The sequence below is a fragment of the Neopsephotus bourkii genome, unplaced genomic scaffold (genome assembly GCF_033783945.1).
Source record: "Neopsephotus bourkii isolate Nb327-2 ecotype Australia unplaced genomic scaffold, CSIRO-AGI_Nbou_v1 NB_1183, whole genome shotgun sequence".
NCBI lineage: Eukaryota > Metazoa > Chordata > Aves > Psittaciformes > Psittacidae > Neopsephotus > Neopsephotus bourkii.
Window position 1 is genome coordinate 4,682,203 of NW_026901668.1, and position 21,039 is coordinate 4,703,241.

Below are 21,039 nucleotides of genomic sequence, written 5' to 3' on the forward strand. Positions count from 1 at the left end.
AGGATGGAAATTTCTAGAGCATATGGCTGTTGCAATGATTTAAAAACAAATCGTTTACTGTGGGGAACCACTCCAACATCCTGCAGTCCTGAACTGCTTTGTCATGGTGCTATTATACAATCCTCTCCCACCTTATGAGGTTATGGCTCAGCTCCTAGGGCAAACATTTCTACATCACTGTAAAATTATGAACAACAAAGTGGTTTAACCACTGTGTCCTGTGAGAAAATAAATGAGCAGTGCAGACAAATCAGTTGTGTCAGGACTGCTTTTGTCTAAAACCCCCAGAGCTCGCAAGCAGAACTAGTGATGGTAAGAACTGGATGTTGTACCCAAATTTTGCTTAAAAAATACCAGGCGCCATTACAGGTACCTTCTTCACGCATGTGTGGATAAAATGCTAGAATGCAAAAACCAGGACAAGACTGCAACTCAATAGGTTTTTTATTTTTTTTGTCCAGAAGGTTTCTTTCTTTTAGCAGAACAGATTTCACAACCTTATTCCTTGCCTTCCAATCACACCCTGCCCCCAAAACCCTGTATCTTGTCAAAGCCCTTAGCAACACTCCTTAGTCTCCTACTAATCATGTGCAAAAGAACAAACAAACCCTTTAAACTAGTGTCAAACCTCAGAATTACTGAAGAGCCATTGCACACTCTCAAGCTCCTGACTGAAAGCCGGAAATGACTGTGGAGAACTTGCCACAAGACAAGATGTCTGCAGACCAGAGTCTACGAACCACAGGTCTGAAGCATACCATTTGCAAGGGTACTGTATCTAAAAAACTCCAGCTTCCTCTGGTTATACACTAGACTACACTCTAGTACTATGAGATCCTGCCTACTTTCCCTTTCTCCCCTTCCAAACTTCTGCAGTTGTCTTTTTGCCTCTCTGATATACTTAATACCCTTCTTGCTTCGCATTGTTACTTAATCCCAGAAGAAAATAAGAGACAAGCTTATATTAACCATACATGTGAACAGTCAGCATCACCACTTCTTTTAAATGTGCTCTTTCTCCTTTTGCTGCCCTGTGGTCCTGCAGGGATCTCACCAAAATCTTTCTGGTTATTGTACATTTTACTGCTGCCTGTATTCTATAACCACTAAATGTTCGTGTAAACAAGGAAATTACCATGGAGTAGACTATTCCTAATGCAACCAAAACCTGAAAACTTTCATTCCAAACAGCACATGTATGTTATTTTATCTGCCAAAACTGTATCCATGGTGAATTTTGTTTAAGAAGCACCAAGTTCCTCTTTCATGGATGTACTGCTTCAAAGCACACTCTCACCTGTAGGTTGCTAACAGCAGGTTATTCTATGTTCACTGCAGGCTACACTGGTAGCTTACTTGTGCACCTCCATCCTAAAGACTAAATTAATAGATTGTATCACAGTTAAATTATTACATGAGAAAAAACAGAACTGATGCTGATTCAGAAAGCATAGGGGAAAGTCAGAGACATGTTCTGGAATATAGCTGATAAAACCTAGAGGAGTCCTTCCCAGGTCTGACAAACTCTTTATAGTGGAATTCCACATATAAATTTGAAACCCACATACATTGTTTATAATATATTTTAAAGAATGTTTTTATTTGAAAGCTTGCACTAAATTGTATGTTATAATGAGAATACATACCTTTCTTAAGCATTTCTGCAGGATAGCTAGTGTTCTGGTAACCATTACCCTGGCAAGTTTCTGAAACCAAATTTTATTCATAGGAATCACACATTTCTGTATCTCTAGACAAGTCCTCTAATAAATAGCAGATATGATCTTATAAGCTGTGCATTTTCTCTATTAGTCTGCTTCATACTATCATTGCAGTAACTTACTCGAAGAGTTTCCATCACATCTGTCTTTCTACCATGCAACAAAGCAGGAACCATGGTATCAATGCCTATTTTCTCATTTTTTGTAAAACATTTGAGTAGGATATTTCTGGTTTTGTTAACCAGTCTAAAAAAGATTTATTAATCCTTTAATGTGGAGTTCAGTAAGCCCCACATTAAGCAAACATTAATATCATGACTGTACTTGTGACAAATGGATATGTGGTTGAGACAGTGTGTCAATGAGTTAAAGGAGTCATCCGATTCCAATCCAAATTGAATATTTGCACTGCAAATGCAACAGTTTAGAATCCTTTTCACCACTAATAACATAAAAATATAATGGAGAGACTTAGATTTTTTTTTCCCTAAATCATGTGCCAAATTCAGTATCTCTGAAAATTATGTTCTTGCATACTCCTTTTCCATTTACTGAAGACACACATACTCCCTGTAAATATCCAACAGCTCTGTGCTGGAATCTGGCTGTGAGAAACACAGAGAGAATAATCCCTCCTTACCTGTTATTAGAATGTGAAAACCCTACATCACTGCTTTGAGTATATCTATATCTACCTTGAAAGTACCTGAATGCACACCTACCTTGAGTGTATACCTCCCTTGAACAAGGGGTCTCTGAAAGGTTGTTTTGAGATTTTATTCAATGCCCCCTTCCCATTTATGATACTTACTGATCTGGGATATATTTTTTAAATTTGTAAAGAGATGGTATATGCTGAGTTGTCATTTTTGTTTTTAAGGTTTAAAAGACATCATTAGTTAGGTTTGGCTTTCCTTTCAGCTACATTTAAGATTAGCAAGTAGGATTCTTCAGTTAACAGCAAACAAATACAAGGTTCAGCTGCATGCAAATAAAACCTATTCCTGTTACTACAGTTCTGTACAACCTGGAGCCTGTGTTTGTGTGAGCCCAACAAAAAAACCCCATGTGCACTGTGCAGCTGCTGGGGTTTGTCAAAGCCCAAAGGACTTAACACAGATTCCACCTGAGATACTGGCTCCCGGATCAACGGTTGGCAATGTTACAACAATATTATATTCTAAAGTTAAAGACTTTATCAGTCCAGTTATTTTCTGTGTGTAATGATTCAATTCTTGTGCTCCTCTCCCCACATATGGCAATTATGGAGAAACTTCATTCTGGAGAACTCATATTAAAAAAACCTTTGAACTAAAGGAGGCAGATCATGTAGATACGGAGCTCTCTCCAAGGCTTGACATATGTAGATATATGTGGATGGATTTAAAAAACAGATTTTGAACTGAAATTTTCCCTGTACAGGAATGTATCAGTTGGAATTTTATTAGTTCCTTACGAGATGAACAAATAACTAACTATGAGTTTGCTTGATGACAAAATCTATTGAAATCTGTTGCTCTGATTCCTGTCTAAACAAAACCAGTCACACAAAAGACAGTCCAAATCAGATCTTGTGTTTGGGACTCCTTGTTGTGTTATACCACATGAACACCACCCCCCCCCCCCCCCCGCCTTCTCTCATGCTTAATTGCACAGGAGCAAACCAAGTATGTTAGTTCTTTGACATCTTTCCTGTGCACGTAAAGGTCTTCTGCAGAAATATCATTAAGGTGTGTTTTCCTGTATCTCAAGGATGTCTGAGAAACCACTGGAGTCTGAGAATGTTTCCCACCAGATTGTAATCCTAATTTATACTGTCTGGGTGGCCTATGCATCAAAAAGCACTCCATTTCAGGCAGGATCAAAAGGACAGGACAAATGGTATCCTGTGTGACAACATCCTCAAAGAATCCTGGATCTCTCACACTACACAAACCCAAAGAAATTATTGACTGAAATTGATCCGAAGACAGCAGTGGCAAGCAAAATGAGCTGGTGTTTTAATCCTTAAAATGAAAAAAGAGAACTGCCTATATTCACATTCCTGTAGTGAGCATACAAATCCTCTATACTCTAGGTTTAAAGTAAGCAGGTAAGTATTTACGTGTTACAAGCCTGCCCTATGGTGCAGTCTGTTAGGGCAAGTCTGATCTTGGTTCCATGCTACAGCAGAGAAGAAGGGACTCACTGCACAACTCCCTGCCAGAGAATGTAAGATCAGTACCCTTTAGTGATGCATGCCCTGAGAGCAGAAAAGACTCATCTATTTGAATTATCTTAACAGCAACTGGGTTTTGCTTAATCATGCTGCTACATCTACTCTCTATCTATTGTGCTGTCTCCATTACTTCTTTAATCAGTTAAGAACTGGATTCTTTTACAGACAGGATGGCTACCCTCAAAAAGCATATGAGTCCACTTTATTACCCGTTTTATGCTGGCTAATGAAGTCTGTGCACTTTGGATTTATATTCTGCATCTTCTAAGCATGGTCTTCAACCCTAGAATAATCGCTTTCTCCAGCCTGCCTCCCCCATGGTGTCTCCAGGCAAAAGTCAGCTGGGACCAGTGTGAAAGTATGCGTGTTCTGAATGGCCAGCCATATGTGTATGCTTCAGCCAAACAAAATATATCACGGCACAATTCTTCTTGCCTTTCCCTGTGTGGGAGCACTACTTCGGGCTTTTTTCACCTCTACCCAGCTGTGGATGTTAATTAAGTTCCTGTAAGTTACACAGTCTTTGAGACGACTTTCCTCCGTCAAATTTGGTTGAAAGCAGTCAATAAATTGAAAAGTTACTTGGTGGGAGCAGATGGATAGCACTGTGATTTAAACTCTTCTTTGGAGGACTTTAGGATAAAAGCTAGTCCAAATTTGCATGTTTTGTTCAAGTTGTAAGAGTTTGGATATAGTCTCTCAATATATCCTCGCGTTAAATGTTGCATAGAAGTGGAGCTGCCTGATACCATACTCCGTGCCTTTCTTTAAGACTTTGGGAGGCCAAATTGCTACAAATTCTCAAGTGAACAGCAGGGAGCCTCTCATGTTTAGTTCATGTGTCTGCTGAACGTTTAATATATACAGTTTATTCAGTCTCTTTAACCCACTTTGATACATGCCACCAAGGACAACTCACTTGAACACAAACGTGAAATACTAATTTTATAATAACGTGAAAGGAAATACCAGTCTTTGTCATGGTCCTTATTACTCAAACTGTTGAAAACTCCTGAGCACACTTCTCCCCTTGCTCATTTTTCCCCTCTCACCAAGTGTTTGTGGGTCCAAGCTAAAAAATTCATCTTTTATTTTATCAATTAAGAGAAAATCAAAGACAAAAAAGCAGCCAGAAAACCAAGCTGAAATGTACTTTGCAGCATAAACACTCCCTAAAAACTTGATAGGTTGGTGATACATGTGTTTTACAAAGCAAAATGTAAAAGAAATCTCAGGTTATGCTAAGGTTGGAAATGCATTCTAACATTGTAACGATCCTGTGATTACCTTAAACTTGTGCAATTTAAGCAAAAGAATTAAGCACCAGAGATAAGGTTAGTCTTACAAAATCTATAAATATTCGAAGGCAAATCCCTGCATTGTATTCAGTAGAACAGACAAGTATTTCTATCAAAAATAGAAGCTTTGTTTGACATAGTTGATGGGACTCCTCTTTTGTTGTAACTGTTTATTTGAAGTTTCTCCTTCCTTTTTCACTTCAGCTTCATTCCACAAGCTGCTCATCTTACTCTCATGTACTTTGCTCTGTCCCTCTTCCTTTTGTTATTCTATTTGATTCCCCTTTCCAAAATAAATCCACTTGCATATGCTCAACTTCACAATGCTGCCTCTATAACACAACTGCCTTAGTCACTTTGCTTTTGTCTCTTAGTCTTTCTTCTAGTCTGAAATCAGAAAGCTTCTCAGTCCACCAATACCTACAAAAACTGATTAGCAAAATCTCATCTAGGAATTTGTATACAAGATGCATCCTACTTTAAAATCTTAAAAGATAGTCATGAACCCCTACTTCAACAAAATAGTTTGTAGGCCATCTGCTCGCGTGTATCTACATACACCTTTCATAGCTGATGTAATTTGGAAGTTTTCAAATCTTTGTCTAGTGTAACTCTGTTTTTACAATAAATATAGTAAAAACATTCCTTTACCTAGGTATTTTTAGTTTTGGAAGGTATATATAGTGTTTTTACCACAGCTCTTTTAGCCTTATATATTTTTATTGTTATATGACTCACCACTTCAATTGCATTTGCCTGCAGCTTCAAAGAGTTGTTAATAGTAACCCCCCTCTATACATGCTGTTCTTGGCAAAAAAAGTAGTTACGTACAGATACAAATTCCTAGATGCTAAAGTGATGTGAGCTGCTCAGTATCATCTCAACACAGACTGTCTGTAACTGCCCAGAACCCAGCTCTGGGTGTATACATGAATGTGTCTGTGTCTACATGATATAAACAGTGTTGATAGCAACTTTCAAAAAAAAACAAAGCCCACAAGGAAACCTCAAGACTATTTATGCTTGTTCTGAAACTAATTTCAAAAGCTGTTGCATATAAAAGAAAAAGAATATTATTTTTATGCTTTGCTTTTCATCTTTGAATCTAGACAAAAACCTCCATGGTAACTGCTGGAGGGAAGAGTTGAAAGGGCATTTCCTTTGACAACCAACAGAGCTTTGCTTCCCCAGTCTAAATTAAAGCTAAGAATTTTCTCTGTATGGCAAATTATTAGGGTTGACATCCATGCAGAAGAGCTCTGCCCCATAAGATCCATACAAACACACAGACATTACATTCCTGTCTGTCCACACCATCTGTGCGTGTGGTCTGCAGACACAAGATTCCTGTCCATCCACACTGTCCCTGTGTTTGGTCCACAGAGGCAAGATTCCTGCCTGAGCACACAGCAGCACATGTGCAGTACAGAGTTGGACAGATGATTGCTCTCTATTTGCCCTGCTCTTGCATGCAGTACACAAGCACAGAGGATCATAATAAACCAACACTTTTTTTTTCATTTCTTTCTTTCTTTTTCTTCCAGTAGAGGTTGATTTTTCCTATTAGGTCTGCATTGCAGCTTAGATAACAGTACTAGCTGGAAAAACTGAAGAAACATCCAGGTTTTCTACTGTATTTGTGCCAGAATTTTTCTTACCAAGCAAAGCAATTCTCTTCCTTTCTACAAAACTCATGGCACACAATGTGTAGAAATATGCCAACTTGTTCAGATGAATTTCTCTAAGGAGTCTGCATTTCAGACAGTATTCCTGTCATTACTTACTCTATTCCTAATCAGCTGTCTTTCTGTGATTTACATCATATTATGCCATTACATATGAGTAGAGGCCCAGCCAATGGACACCGTAAAGCACCCTGTAAAGCTTAGAAAATTCTGTCTCTGGTACAGAATCATCAAAAGGTCTGTGGAACAAGATGAAAAAACAGCCAGTTGTAGCTCCAGTATTCTTTTCTTAACAATCCTTTTACTGCATAGTTGTTAAACTTAGGTAGGTGATGCCACATGCTAAAAGAGTCCTGACAAAGCAGAGGAAGTAGTAGAGACGAAGACAGGGACAGGGGCAACTTCCAATGATTTATTTGCCACTAGAAGACCTAGGAGGAAACAAGGAAGCCTTCGTATTTTTTAAGCCCTCTTTGAAACACAAAACAGATTGCTGGCTGGCTGACAATGGAAAAGTCCTAGCTAGTTTTGGTTATCAGGAAAGGGGGAAGGAGAGATCAAGAAATCTTGTCATCATCATCTGACAGTGATGAAGAGGATAGAGATGGACCATAAGGAACTTGTCTGTTTCCACTTCCCAACCTGTGGATCTTTTCCACCAAATCTGTGAATCCTTTTCCAGTCCAGAAGAACATACTGATATCTCTCTATGAGACTCAGGAGAGACTCAAAAAAATGCACAAAATTAAGATCTCTGTGTATAAATAAATGTACTTCTCTTAAACCAAACCAAACCAAACCAAACCAAACCAGAAAAACCCCTAGAATGAGAAGGTACAGTACTTATTACTTCCACACAGCAAATAAACCGATGCAGTCTTCCAAGTTTTAAACAACTTTTGTATGTGTGTGTTCTGAAGGATCACTATATTGCTTTTATTATTTTTCACCACCGTTAATGTCAGCAGTTGGCAGAAGTTTGGGTTGCTAGCTGCAATAAAGGAGGCAAAGCCAAGGTTATATCTGTGAGTGTTTTGGAGATGGAGGGCACATTGGCCTGGCATCAGAAATTACAGTTATGTTTCAGGTTGATGTGAAAAAACTGAAAAGAGTAATTTCTTCAACTGTGAAAAGGATTCTGTGTGGTACTACAGTCAAATTGAATGTTTAAAAAAGCTAAATTTCTCCTTCCCAAATAGAAATCCACTGTTAAAACAAGAGATACCTACGTAGCTCAGATCCTGAGAAGAACTTGGCTGGAATCAGCTGTGAGACCTCCATTTATTTTTTGTTTACTCAACCACAGGAAATATTTGTATTCACACTAAGACAGTCAGGAATTGATGGTAAACACAAAGAGAACAAATGACTAAGTTCTGTGACTGTAAAGCTGTGCTCAAAGAGAACAAAACCCCTAATAAAATGGCTACCCCTTAACCAGGGCTGTATTCAACATAAAAGACCATTTCTTCCTCAGGCACCAGTACTGTGGTCAGAGTTTAATATAACTGCAGGCTAAAGCTTTATGGAAGTTGAGAGACTAACATTCACCTAAACTACCAATGACCTAAAATTGATGTAACATGTTATTGCAAAGGTAAATTTACTCATATTTGAATCTGAGACTGCTTGACCAGCAAACTGATCTTATAGCCACATGATAAAATGTTTCATTATGTCACATAAAATCTGACATCAACCTTTTGATAACTGACTTTGAGACTTGTATTGTCTTTACGCACAGTCTTGGACTAATCCCTAAAAGCACTTCTTGGTACTGGAAAGAGTCAAACATTTGGTACCCCATTTAAGGCAAAGAAGTGCAGACTGAAACTCTGTTCAATACAGGTCCACTCAGAGGCAGTAGAATACAGCTGCCCTAAAGATGATCTGCCAAAATCACTACCTCGTATTTAACAGCATCCTCTGCAGACACATTCACGTGAAGGTCTGGAAGCAGGATCTCCGTTAGTATCAACTTTCTCATCTTGTGTCTTTCAGAGTTGGCAGCTGTTACCAGACTCTCACAGCTTCCCAAGTTAGTAGCCAGCAGACAAACTTCCATCCTGTCTTTACACACAATCACAAATGTCAAATGGCAAATACATTACCTTTAGGGAAAAACTACACCTTTTCTTTGGTCCTGACTATTTTTTCACCTTAGAGAAGGAGTGTAGAAAACAGCACGCACTGTTATATATATATATATAAATTATACATGTAATGTATAATTTATTTAGCACCAAAACATGAATAGTAATTTTTTTAGGCTTGGATTCCTCAGAATTTAACAGAACTGAGGGGAATCTGCAGCCATCAGCACCCATCCATTTGCAGAAGCTATCATGAGTAACTGATGCTTCATTTCATAAATCTATGACTCCTTTTGATAAACTTGATATACTGTTCTATCAAATTCCACAGCTTGGTATGTAAACTCACGAAAGGTTAGTATCAAGAAACTAGTCCTAACTGACAGCATGTATCTTAAGATTTCCAACTGCAACACGAAACTTTTCCCCTGCATTACCAATTCCCTACCTTGAGATATGGTGTACTGGACTAGGCTCAATCAGATTGTTTCAAAAAGGGAAATTATTTTCAGAACTCTAAGGAGCTTAATACAGTGGATGAGAAAAAAAATATCTGTAGACTGAGAGGCATTTCGGTGCCTAAACTCAAAAATACCTGAGACCACTGCTCATCAACAGCTCACTATTTACTGAAGCTGAAGTTCATTCTGTACGGTTAAGATTTAATGTTTCCACTCTCAATTTGTAAAATGGTGGGGATTAAAATTCTCTATTGCAGACTCTGTATTTTTTCTTCTCAAGCAAAAAAACCCACTGATTTATTATGTTACTCCCAAAACAACACAGAAAGAATTCCAAACATGCAATATATTCTATCTTATAGATCATTAATTTTCATTGCATATTTCTAGGCGCACAATTCTTGCCATCACTCCTCCTTCAAGTAAAGAACATATCACTGACATATGAAGTCATACAACTGTTAATCTGTAATCTACTTGGAACTTTCTATATATTTAGTTTATGAAAGCAATCAGTCAGCTTGTATCTCTGACTTCACCTTCTCCTTACATGTTTTTGGAATACACCTTGCTTGCACCATCTATCACCTCAGCAGTCACAGATTTTACACAAAGTAAACCCAATACTAACACTGGTAAAATGCCTTTCAGCTTTCTGCTACTACCTTTTTACTGACTACCAATACGCGAACTGCTTTCTGTGTAAGACAGTTGTTAAAGTCACGGATTTCGTAGGCTTTTCATTCAAACAGAAACAACCACAAATAAAGCTGTTCAGTGTATGGTGTGTTTCCTAGGGAATAACACCAATAAAAGTAGGAACACATAAGCATAATGTATCAAGTTAGTACATAGGATCAGAGAATAGTTAGGGTTGAAAAGGACCTAAAAATCATCAAGTTCCAACCCCTCTGCCATGGGCAGGGACACCTTGCTGTAAACCGTATCACTCAAGGCCTCGTCCAACCTGGCCTTGAACACTGCCAGGAATGGAGCATTCACAACCTCCCTGGGCAACCTATTCCAGTGCCTCACCACCCTAACAGGAAAGAATTTCCTGCTTATATCGAATCTAAACTTCCCCTGTTTAAGTTTTAACCCATTACCCCTTGTCCTACCACTACAGAATGCTTCTGTATGAAACAGATAGTGTAAGTGCACATGCTAAAATGGATTTTGATATGTTGGCCTGAGGGAAACATCTTTGCTCATATCTTTGTAAATGGAGATGAAGGAAAAGGACGCTTGTATCTTATAGACAATTGTCAGTGCCAGGTAGGACAGCCCAAACGAGCAGGAATAATTTGGTATAGAAAAAGCTGCATTCAGTGAATGAAATATTACTAAGGATGGTTACACACTCATGTTGGAAAATCACAGTATTTTTACTGAGTTCAAAAAAGTAATTCAAAATCTTCTTGTATCTGAAATTTTGGTGTGAAATTCCTGTTTCTTCACAAAAAAATACATTCATAGGTTTATCTCATCAAGATTATTTAAACGTTTAAGTGGAATCCTGTCTGTCACCAAAACTTCAGAGTTCCTTAAACAATGTGTCTAAGTGACAAGATTTAAACTTAATTATAAGCTCACTGTATTTTCCAGTCAGCCTTCAAACATCATCAATTCAAATACCAAAAGAGTGATGCCAAACCAACCCAGCCACAAGAACCAATTGTCGGAAAGTCTCAAATACTTTACCCCTGAGGCACATCCTGCCACTGGACAACAAACAGGGAGTAGTCGGGTATGGGTCCTTCCCAACTACCCAGCAAATGGTAGAAGCTAAGCAAAAGAAGATGCACCTATAATTTTATTCCTTGCATGAGCAACTGTTTGCAGTCTTGAGATCTTCTACATAGCTCTTTTTGAGCTTTTGCTCCTATTTCACAAACTCATCAGCGTACACAAAGACTGCCAGAAACTGAGGGTAACTGTTCTCAATGTAAACTGTGGAGCACAGAAATCCCACAGAAATAGATACTTAAATGCTTTGTTGGATGTATGGATTAAAAAGACCTGTTCTAATATACTCTATTTAACTGAAAAACAGTGCCTATCTGATCAGTGGTTTGCACCATGGCAGTTACAGAAAACCACTGCGCAGTACAACTGCCGCATGAAGTGACAGTGACTGTATTTACATTGCACTAATGTTCCTAAATACTATTCACAAAGGGATTATTACTTTTTAGGCCCCAAATTAGATTTCTTAGTGCAGTCTTCTGGAGAAACCCAAGTTCACTCAATGTTCTAAACTCTTCGAGACCACTGACAAGCCTGGTCCTCCCAGTGTAGGCTTAACAATTTTAGCTGATATCAAAACCCAGCAGATTGGTTGTTACTTAAAGAAATGGGATAGAGGGGTCTCTCGACTGCTGACTTGTCCAGAAATCATAGTTTTGTAGTCAGGGACAATGTTACCTAAATAACTTAGTATAGGAGCTCACAATCCTTGAATGAGAGATACTATAAATACAGCAGGAGATGCTGTCAGCAACTATCCAATTAATTTACCTTTATTTGTGCCAAGTTTTAATGAATCAAAAAGCTGTAAAACTGTAATATGAAAATCTTAGTATAATCAATAAATGGAGGAATATTTCTAATTGAATAAATCAGGCTTTTGAAAACTAAGATAAAACTTGAGAAATACTATTTCATAGAATATTTTTTTAAATGTTACAGGTGTCTAGAAAGACAGGGTAGCAAATACTGTATTGTCATCTGAGTTCCAAACTACTTCTATAAATCTTAAGGCTCAATCTCTCAGTGAGGCAAAGAGCCTTCCCCTTCAAGCAAACCTACATAGCTGTCATTGCAATGCTCTAAAAACTACTGGCTGAGACATGAGTGAAAGCACAAACAGAAAGCAGACGTGACTGTTAATACCAGGGTCAACAGGCAATTCCCTTCTCTGGCACGAAGAGGCCAGCGACAGCAAGGAGTTCACTTGAACATACATTATTATTTAGTAGTACAAGAGGCAGAGGGTAAAGGTAAAAGGAGGAGGGAAAGGGGAATGAGTATAAGTAATACCACAGGAAGATGAAATGCTGCCCCAGGAAAGACCACTGACGCTGCACTGAATGCTGTTACTGTGGTAATCGATGATTGAAAATGATGGGAAAAAAGTCTGGAGCACATGGCAGGGAGTAGGTGCTTTCTTTTAACCTGCAAGGGCTTCTTGTGCTGTGCTTCAGGAAGTGGTGTTCAAGGGCATGACAAAGCCTTGCTTTCTGTGTCTGCTTGGCTGCTGTCAGGGTGTTGGGGTCTGCTCCTGGCAGAGATCCCCCTGTGACAGAAACAATTACTGAGGAGCAAAGCCTGGCAAAACAAACAGCGCTGTACTGTGATTGATAATCTGGGTGGATTGCAGGCCTTCGACAAAAGCCATCATGCTTAAGTTTGACAGCTGGCAATGTTTGATGAGAGCCAATTAGTGGATATATATTCACTTCAGCCAGAAGTTTCTTCTATTTCTAGTCCAGGATCTTCCTGAATAGGAAGCGTACAGTGATTTCCCCCACTTTTGCCTGCTTACATGTATGCCAGCTATACTGTCATTACAGGTAGAATATGCCATAAAAACTATGTATTTTGGCACCATTGTATATTAAAGCCAGTAGATTCAAATTTCGTAAAGCTGCATTTGACCCTACACATAATGGTAGTACAAGAACCTGAAAAAAGATAATTTACACTGACTCAATGTCCACTTAGTGTGTAAATGAGGCTGTGACAGCTCTGTTTAGATAACAAGTCCACTATAAGTGACTATAGTTATCAAAATGCTTCACTATTCCTTGAAAATATCCTTGGCAAAGTGCATTAATCTGTCTGCTGCTGTTTCAAACAGTCTGATCTGGCATTCAGAGAATAACACAATTCTGTACCACCCCCTACATGCAGGAAACTCTGATACCCAAGTCCCTTTCAAACCCATCTGTTTGTTCTTAACTTTCTTATCAAATAGTTTCTCTTCTGCCACTTCTGCATCTATTTCCACTCTTGCTAATGCAAGTATGTGGGTGAAGAGACCAATAAACAAAGATGGATCCAAGTACTGCGAATCTCATCACTTGTTTCAAACATTAACTTTTACTTAATTTTCTCAGCTATACAGAAGCCACCACCACCACACATGGACAACTTTAACGTATCTTCCTAGACTTCCTAAATCCCCTTCTGACAGTGGTTTGAGAGGTACCTCCAAGCACTAAACTTCAATGGGCACCATCAAACTGCTAGGAACTCTCAGGTGCTCTCACAGAACAATGGTAGTTTTGTCACAGAAACAGCACAACATTCAGCAGTCATCTGCAGTGATTGTATCCATATCACCTGAAGAAGAATATAATTTTCTAACAGGGTAATCACTTTCATCAGATACAGTTTCAAATCAGGGCAGCTAAGGCAAAGCAATGACTAACCGCATGCCTTGCAGAATCTGTATTATTTCATCAGGCAGGGTGGTAATAAAACCTGCCAGAAGTGTGGTCATGCTGATACTGCTTGACAGCAGTAAGAGGAAAAAGCCTGCCTGTCAGTCTCCTTTGACCTGTTCTACATTCTCCTGTTACAAAGAGAAAATGACTCCAACCAATGGAACTTCACTTTGGAAAAGTTCACAGCAGAGAAGTGTCAGGTGTCAGTGTGTGGGGTTTCCAGGGAAACAGCTAACAGTGGAAAAATAGCATTTGGGGGGGGAGAAGCTATTATGGAATCTAAAATTCTTTCCTCTTCCTCATGATCCCATGAACCACATTTACTTGAGAAACAAATCTCTGCTGTACCTTGGCCTCAGGAGGAAAGCCAGCCAAAATCTTTGCAGGGAAGAAGCACAAAGAAGCACAGAACAAACAGCTTCAGGACTTGCATGGTTAGATGAAATATATATTAAATACTGCATAAAAGCTAACTATTAAGACTACTAGTCATTGCCAAATAATTCTTCTCGATTTAGGAGAATGGTAAATAACAGCCCCTCAAATTCATGCTCCCCCACAAAGGAAGGTATGATCATGATGAGGATATAGAAGTAGAAACAAATGACAGGTGTTAAATATTCCTCCAAACAGCAAGCAAGCTGACTACGTAAGCCATACTTTCAATAGCATGAGGTTTCTTATCTCCCTTTACTAAAATAGAAAGGAGCTCTTTTCACTAAGGTAAGTGAACAGCAAGAGTGTATATTGCAACAAAAGGAAAGGTGAGGGACCATATGAAATAGAAGTACTAAGGGACAAAAAGTAGACATTAGTGTTGTACTTTAGAATGAAAAGGAAACTGAAGACAAAGGTTTATCTTCTACTCAGTTAAAAATGCAAGCCATCAAAAAATAAAGCCAAAAAGCTCAACGTGCTCATGCACCTTCTGTGCCAGTCTTTGCTAAAACTGTACTCAGGCGCTAACAACATTTATTTCAGTTCTCACACAATATCCTTTCAGGTCAGAAAAGGAAAAGAACAATTGAGACGGCAGTCAAACAAAAAATCATGTCTTCGAATTCTCCAGCTTCGACTATACTATACAATACTAGGAAGAGTTTATCTACTATAATGAAAGCTATTAATGGTTGTTTATGGAAACCTGTGGGAACTGGTGAGGTTTTGCAAGACTCCATTAAGGTTTCTTACACTTTCTCATGACATGAACAACTTCAGCTAAGGAAAGGCCTAATTTTCAGCTTTGTCCAGTTTCGTGCTCAGGGAAAGAAAAAGACAAATCAAATAAAATCTAAGGAAAAACATCTGGAATGATCAGGTATCTGAAAACAAGACATGTGAAAACTGGAAGGACTGAGACTGCCTAGTTCAGAGAATAACACACAGAGGAGATACCCCAGTGTAAACCAAAACATCTGCTAAAAACTGCAAAGAAATAGTCTTTTTTCCCCCCACATCCGTAACAGATAGAAAAAGCTATAATGACCTTAGATTGCAGTGAGGTTGACATTATAATGATAAAGATAAATGAGCCATAGAAAAGACTTCCCAAGACTGAAGGTCTCCCTCATCAATAGTCTTTAAGAACTGATTACAGGTATAACTGAATAAATCAAGTGGGTTACATGGAGCTCTGTCCTGAACCCAGTACTATTCAGTATTTTTCATTAACAATGTGAGGAAAACAGATAACAAAACATCTGATGAAAATAGAAGAAAATACATGCTTATGAAATATGCGGAGAAAGCTTAAGCTGGGTGGTTTAGTGAGTGTGCTAAAGTATAGGATAAGAGCTCAATATGTTCTTGAAAGACTGAGGAACTGATCTGAAAATTACTTTTATTTTGGAAAAGGCAGCATAATAAGAATATTACTCCTATTATTAATTACAGTACTAATCTAACCCGGAGTAACATCACTTACAATGAAAATCTTGAGATCCCATAATCAGTAACACTGAATTAAGCTAGTTCCTCATAAGTTTTGCTACAGTGTATTATAAAAGAATCGGGAATAATTATGAAACATTCTATAATAATACAAGTGAATACAGCAATTTACAAACAATTCAATTTCATAACACCTCCAGCTCTCAGAAAACACACAGATATGGTTCCGAGGCTCCTGAAAATTTCAGCACTATTACTTCATGTTTATGGCATAGTAGTGCCTAGAGATGTTGGTCAAGCAATGCCCCCACTGCGCTAGACACTGTAGAAAAACACTGAAAATGACAAGCTTTGCTCCAAATGTCTCCTGCTAGAAAACCCCAAGTGTTTTAAGACTCAAAGCCCACAGGCAGGAAACCTCAGCCCATTCAGATATGCCTTCCCTTTACAACTCAAAGCAGCACAGTAGCGCTTCACTCTGTTACAGGAAGTATACCCTGATCGTTAAACCTTAGCTTGACAAGGCAAGGAATAAATGGCAAACAGGCCACTTTCTACTAGATGAGCAGTGGTTGTTCTGCCACTAAGCAGGCCAAAGCTCCTTGGGTCTCCATCAGTTCCAGTGACACACATCATGGGGGCTTCTCTATGGTGGATAATACAAGCACGCTGGCTGGCGCTTGCCACTCTACATCTGGTCTATATTAGACAACCTTTAGCTCCGTTCTTTTGCATCAGCCCTGGCCCCCTCTGGTGCAGCAGCCTCCCAACCACTGCTTCTCCATGAACTACTCATGGAGACAAAGTACTCTGGGAGGAAGTAAATTGGGACCACATTAGCTGGTGACCTTCGCCCTGCAATTGGACTGCCTTTCGGATGATAGAGGAAATCCCTCATACAAACTGACAACCAATATGAAACAGGCAGCTCCATTTACTGGAAAGCCTGGTCAATGCTGAGTGCCTCATTAGGAAATGGTCTCTATATTGAGGCACATTCCTGCAATTCAGAGCCTAGAAACTCTAAATTAAAACAACATTGATGCCATATCCTCTTTCCAAAATGCCTCTCTTCATCCAAACTTTAATACACATACTTAAAGAAATTAAAGAACCAAAATATCTTTGGCAGGACTCCTTCCCTGTCTTTTGCAGTAATACCCTGCCCGTGCAAGTGACCAAGAATCTGACAGTGTTCGGAAGGGAGAAAGGAGAGTTAAAGCATAGAATAACTGCAGAGTCCTTCAGAATCTGTACAACCTTTCCTTGGTGAATCCATGTCTTCACCAATATTTTTAAATAAATAAGCACCACTTGAAATTTCAGGGCTGAAGAAACTGGATTTATTTTCTTTAAGCAGTAAATTGAGGCTTGTGGGTAGAATGAGTTTTTTGTTATTGGAGAGAGTTAGTTGTATCCTTCCACACCCTAAGAACGATAAATTAACAGTGAGTCAGTCTGCAGTGGTAGCTATTGTAGCAACTCAATCAGCACAACCCACGAAAAGGCACAGTCTGAATCCTATCACACACGCTTGGATCCATCCACACTTGCTATTGCTGTGTAGTCAGAAAACTGCTTTCTTAAAGCATTATCTTGGTCAGAGGCCCTTTCCAGTTTGCAGTGAGATTCAGCAATCAGGAATATGGTGCCTACCACAGCATGCGTAACTCTTCACACAAACACCTCCTTCCGATATTGCTCAGCATTTCTGTTTGCATCCTATGTACACGGAAAGAGGAATCTTTTAGTCAACTGACTGCAAGCCAACTGAAAGAGCTGCTTTCCCACCACAAAGTCTAAGAATTTCCTAGAAATGGGATGAAGTACCAAATACTTATCAGGGAGCTCAACAGCTCTGAAAAAATGTTAAAGGCAGAAGGAAGGAATTCCTGAGGTCAGGATCCCAGCTCTGAATGTGAATGGTTGAATAAACCTTTTAGGTTCCAGAACTGCTTTTTGAAGTCTTCCAGAACATCTTGATTAACTGGTATTACTTGCATTTCTTGAACAGCTGTGTTCAATGCATCTGCAAATCTGAAAGATTTTTCATTAACAATTTCTACTGTAAATTTAGGAATTACAGCTATACTTTTGAGAAGTTCCTGAAACTCTGTATAGTCTTGTGGTGCTGGTAAACAAAGAGACAGACCTTTGTTCCCAAGATGTAGAAAAGGGTCCATGTAGAGAAAACTTAAATTGATGAACCAGCTCAGTTGTTCTGTTGCAAAATATGCGTCTGGTGACCTGTAATAACTGAGGAGGACCACAGGGGCCAAGTACAGAGGTTACTTGCAAAGCATGTGGAAAATTGAGATTCGCTTTGACTATATCAATAGAGGATCCTGCAAAATCTCATAGCCTTCTCTTCTGTGCTATCTCATATTTCTGGAGCTGTCAAAATTGGTATGATTTGAATTGATGCAGAAAAGGTATGTATCAAAACTATTAATACTGAAGAAAAAAAAGTGATTTGGGATCCCCTGCAACTTAAACAGTTGGTGAGTATTATTGTCCCATAATGAGTAACTTTGAGGAGTTTTTCTTTCAATGCATTGAAAGCTGCACACACAAAAAGATGAAAGATGATGCACCTTAAGTTGTAGGACTGATTTTGGGGAGGATATGTCAAATCCCTCTTAAGTCAAATAAATATTTCTCAGTTATGGTTTAAATATAGTTTAGACTGTTTATATACATAAACATACATTCTGCCTTGGGGATTGGGAATGTACTGGAGAATACCTTGCAGCCTCATTATCTCTGATTTTATGTTTATACTTACACTACTTATATATAGCTTGCATTATACTAGTCGTAGCAGAGATGTGTGCAGTTAATTTCTGCTTTCTTCTTTTTCTTTTTTTTTAAGATGACAGTATTAAACAACCTTAAACAATGGCATCTCTTTATAGCTGACGGTAGTTTCGGAATCAGAAACTTCAAAAGCATTTGGATATTCCAATGAATTTCTTGAAAAAGGACTAGTGCTTCTTTTTTTAAAGAAACAAAACATCAGCTGAGAATTGTTCTCACAATTTCAGATTAATCTCCTTCGCATTTTTAGTTTATTTGGTAAATCAAGTATCACAGAGCTATATAGAAAAGCACTTAGAATGGACATCAAGGAAATGTCTGTGTCTTTTTAGGAATAGAATACGGTATTTTAAGACTTACTAACATTGAACAATAATGATATGACCTACAACTTAAAAAAATCACCTAACTGAAACCTAATCATTAAAGATAACCACAATCTTAATGGATAAATCAAGTATCACAATATTTCAGCAAAAAAACCAACCCACCACAAGTCACTTGATTGTTCTATCTACCCACAAAGGATAATCCAAAGGAAACTGGGAAAGGTTAAGAGGCATGAAATGCTGGAATTTAAACTTAGGATAACAAGAGATGACAATAAAGTTCCAATTTATCTTGGAATTAGTGATAATGTACATTAACTGCTACACCTACAGACAATTACATAAAGAAAATGAGTACTTTCTATTGCTGTGGCCACTTCTGAATCCTGTAGGAGGTCATCTGGCTGACAAGTGAAAGTAATTATAACCGTTGCTCAACAGTAAATAATACAAGACTGTAAACTACACTTCTTGCTTGTTTTGAAGCTGGTGTAATAATCATAATTACTGTCTGTCAGTTAAATTTAAATAACTGTTATCTTAAAAATCCATGCCCGTCCACATAACCCAGTTGTGTTTCCTAAGGAAGGAGCAGAGAAATCCCTTATCAGAAAGCAAGCTGGTTTTGTCTTACTGTCTTTGACAGCAACAGAAATAAACTGATTGACAGATGAAATGTTGCACATAAAACTTTATGAAGATGGAAACGATGACACTAGAGGAGTTGATACCGGATTGGCAGCAGCTTATGTGCTATTGCAGGGAATGTGGCAAGGGAGTAACTCAGAAAAAACAGCAGAAGTGATGAAGTGAGGAATCTACATAGATTTTTTCAGATCCTAAATCTCTTATTGCCAGGGATGCCTTTTGCCTCCTCTGTGTTTTATTGGCAATGTATATTTCACACTGCATTCAACACTGAAACCCAATATTAAATGCTTGAATAGAAACACTTTTTTTCTTATTGCTATGCCAACACAAAAAAGATCCTAGAAATGGGAGAGGCCAGAAATACAAAAGGGCCAATCCCCTCAAAAGTACAAGACCTCCCAAATTCCACTCTAGTAGCTAGCATTCCCATATGGTACTCCTGTCACAGATTTGAAATCACAGTAGAGACTGTGTGAAGTAACACATTCATATTTGAGCTTTAGAGCAACAAGAATTTTCTTCCCTGACAAGGCAAATCCAGACCACCAAGAGAAGTATCACTACATTTCCCTGAATCTGTGGTTATTTGTACCTGTAGAAGCTAATAACCAATGTTTTTTCCATTCACAGCTCCCTATACATTCTACCACACAGGTACTACTCAGGCAAGTGACACAAAGGAACTTCCCTCACCAAGGAGGCTTCTTCTCTCCCCCCACATTCTAACCAGGCTTCATGATTGGTAGCTAGTTTGAAATTGTTATTTATACACTTTCTATCCCAGCCTTTGACAGGATTACACATTATTAGTTCCATAAATCAAAGTAATAATCTCACACCAGATTATTAACTGCTTTCTTTCATAGTCCCCCCCTACCCACCTGCTGCTTGAGCTGTTGCACAAGACGGTCCTTCTCTCGTTTCAGTGCAGCCACTTCATCTTGGGTCTTCTTCTTAGAGGACGAGAGTTCTAGTAGAGCAATATTGGCATCTTTTTCACTAATGGCAGCAAGGAGGGCTTCTTGTCTGAAAAAAGACCATATAAACATATTATTATTCTGCAAAACTCAGAGGAAGCCTTTACAAAGAGTTGAATATACCATACATGTTGTAGCAGCATGCAACTCTGAAGAACAGTAATAAATGTTTGTCGTGGTTCTACATTGGTGGAGCAGGAAGCCAAGACCTATCCGCCTACCCCTAAATGACTGCACTGATGCCAAATTATTGCCCACAGGGTAAGAAAAACATGTGATGATATGTTAGTATTCTGCACTCAGCTTCTCAGTTTTTAGTAACTACCATGTATTATTACTTTGGCTGAATATTTTAATTCTTTGTAATGTTCTATACATTTCCAGAAGATAATTTGAAAATGCATGCACAAATAATAGACTAATGATACGACTTCTGTGTTAAATTATATTA

General features: G+C 38.5%; 1 protein-coding gene across 11 annotated transcripts in view; it reads right to left on the reverse strand.

The window, feature by feature from the left end:
• ERC1 (ELKS/RAB6-interacting/CAST family member 1) overlaps positions 1-21,039 on the reverse strand; it is a 287,154-nt gene that overhangs the window by 31,572 nt on the left and 234,543 nt on the right. For all 11 annotated transcript variants that reach the window (XM_061364024.1, XM_061364022.1, XM_061364019.1 and 8 more), the window contains one exon: positions 20,493-20,637. In XM_061364024.1, coding sequence (XP_061220008.1) covers positions 20,493-20,637 — 145 coding nt within the window. The remainder of the gene's footprint in view (positions 1-20,492; positions 20,638-21,039) is intronic.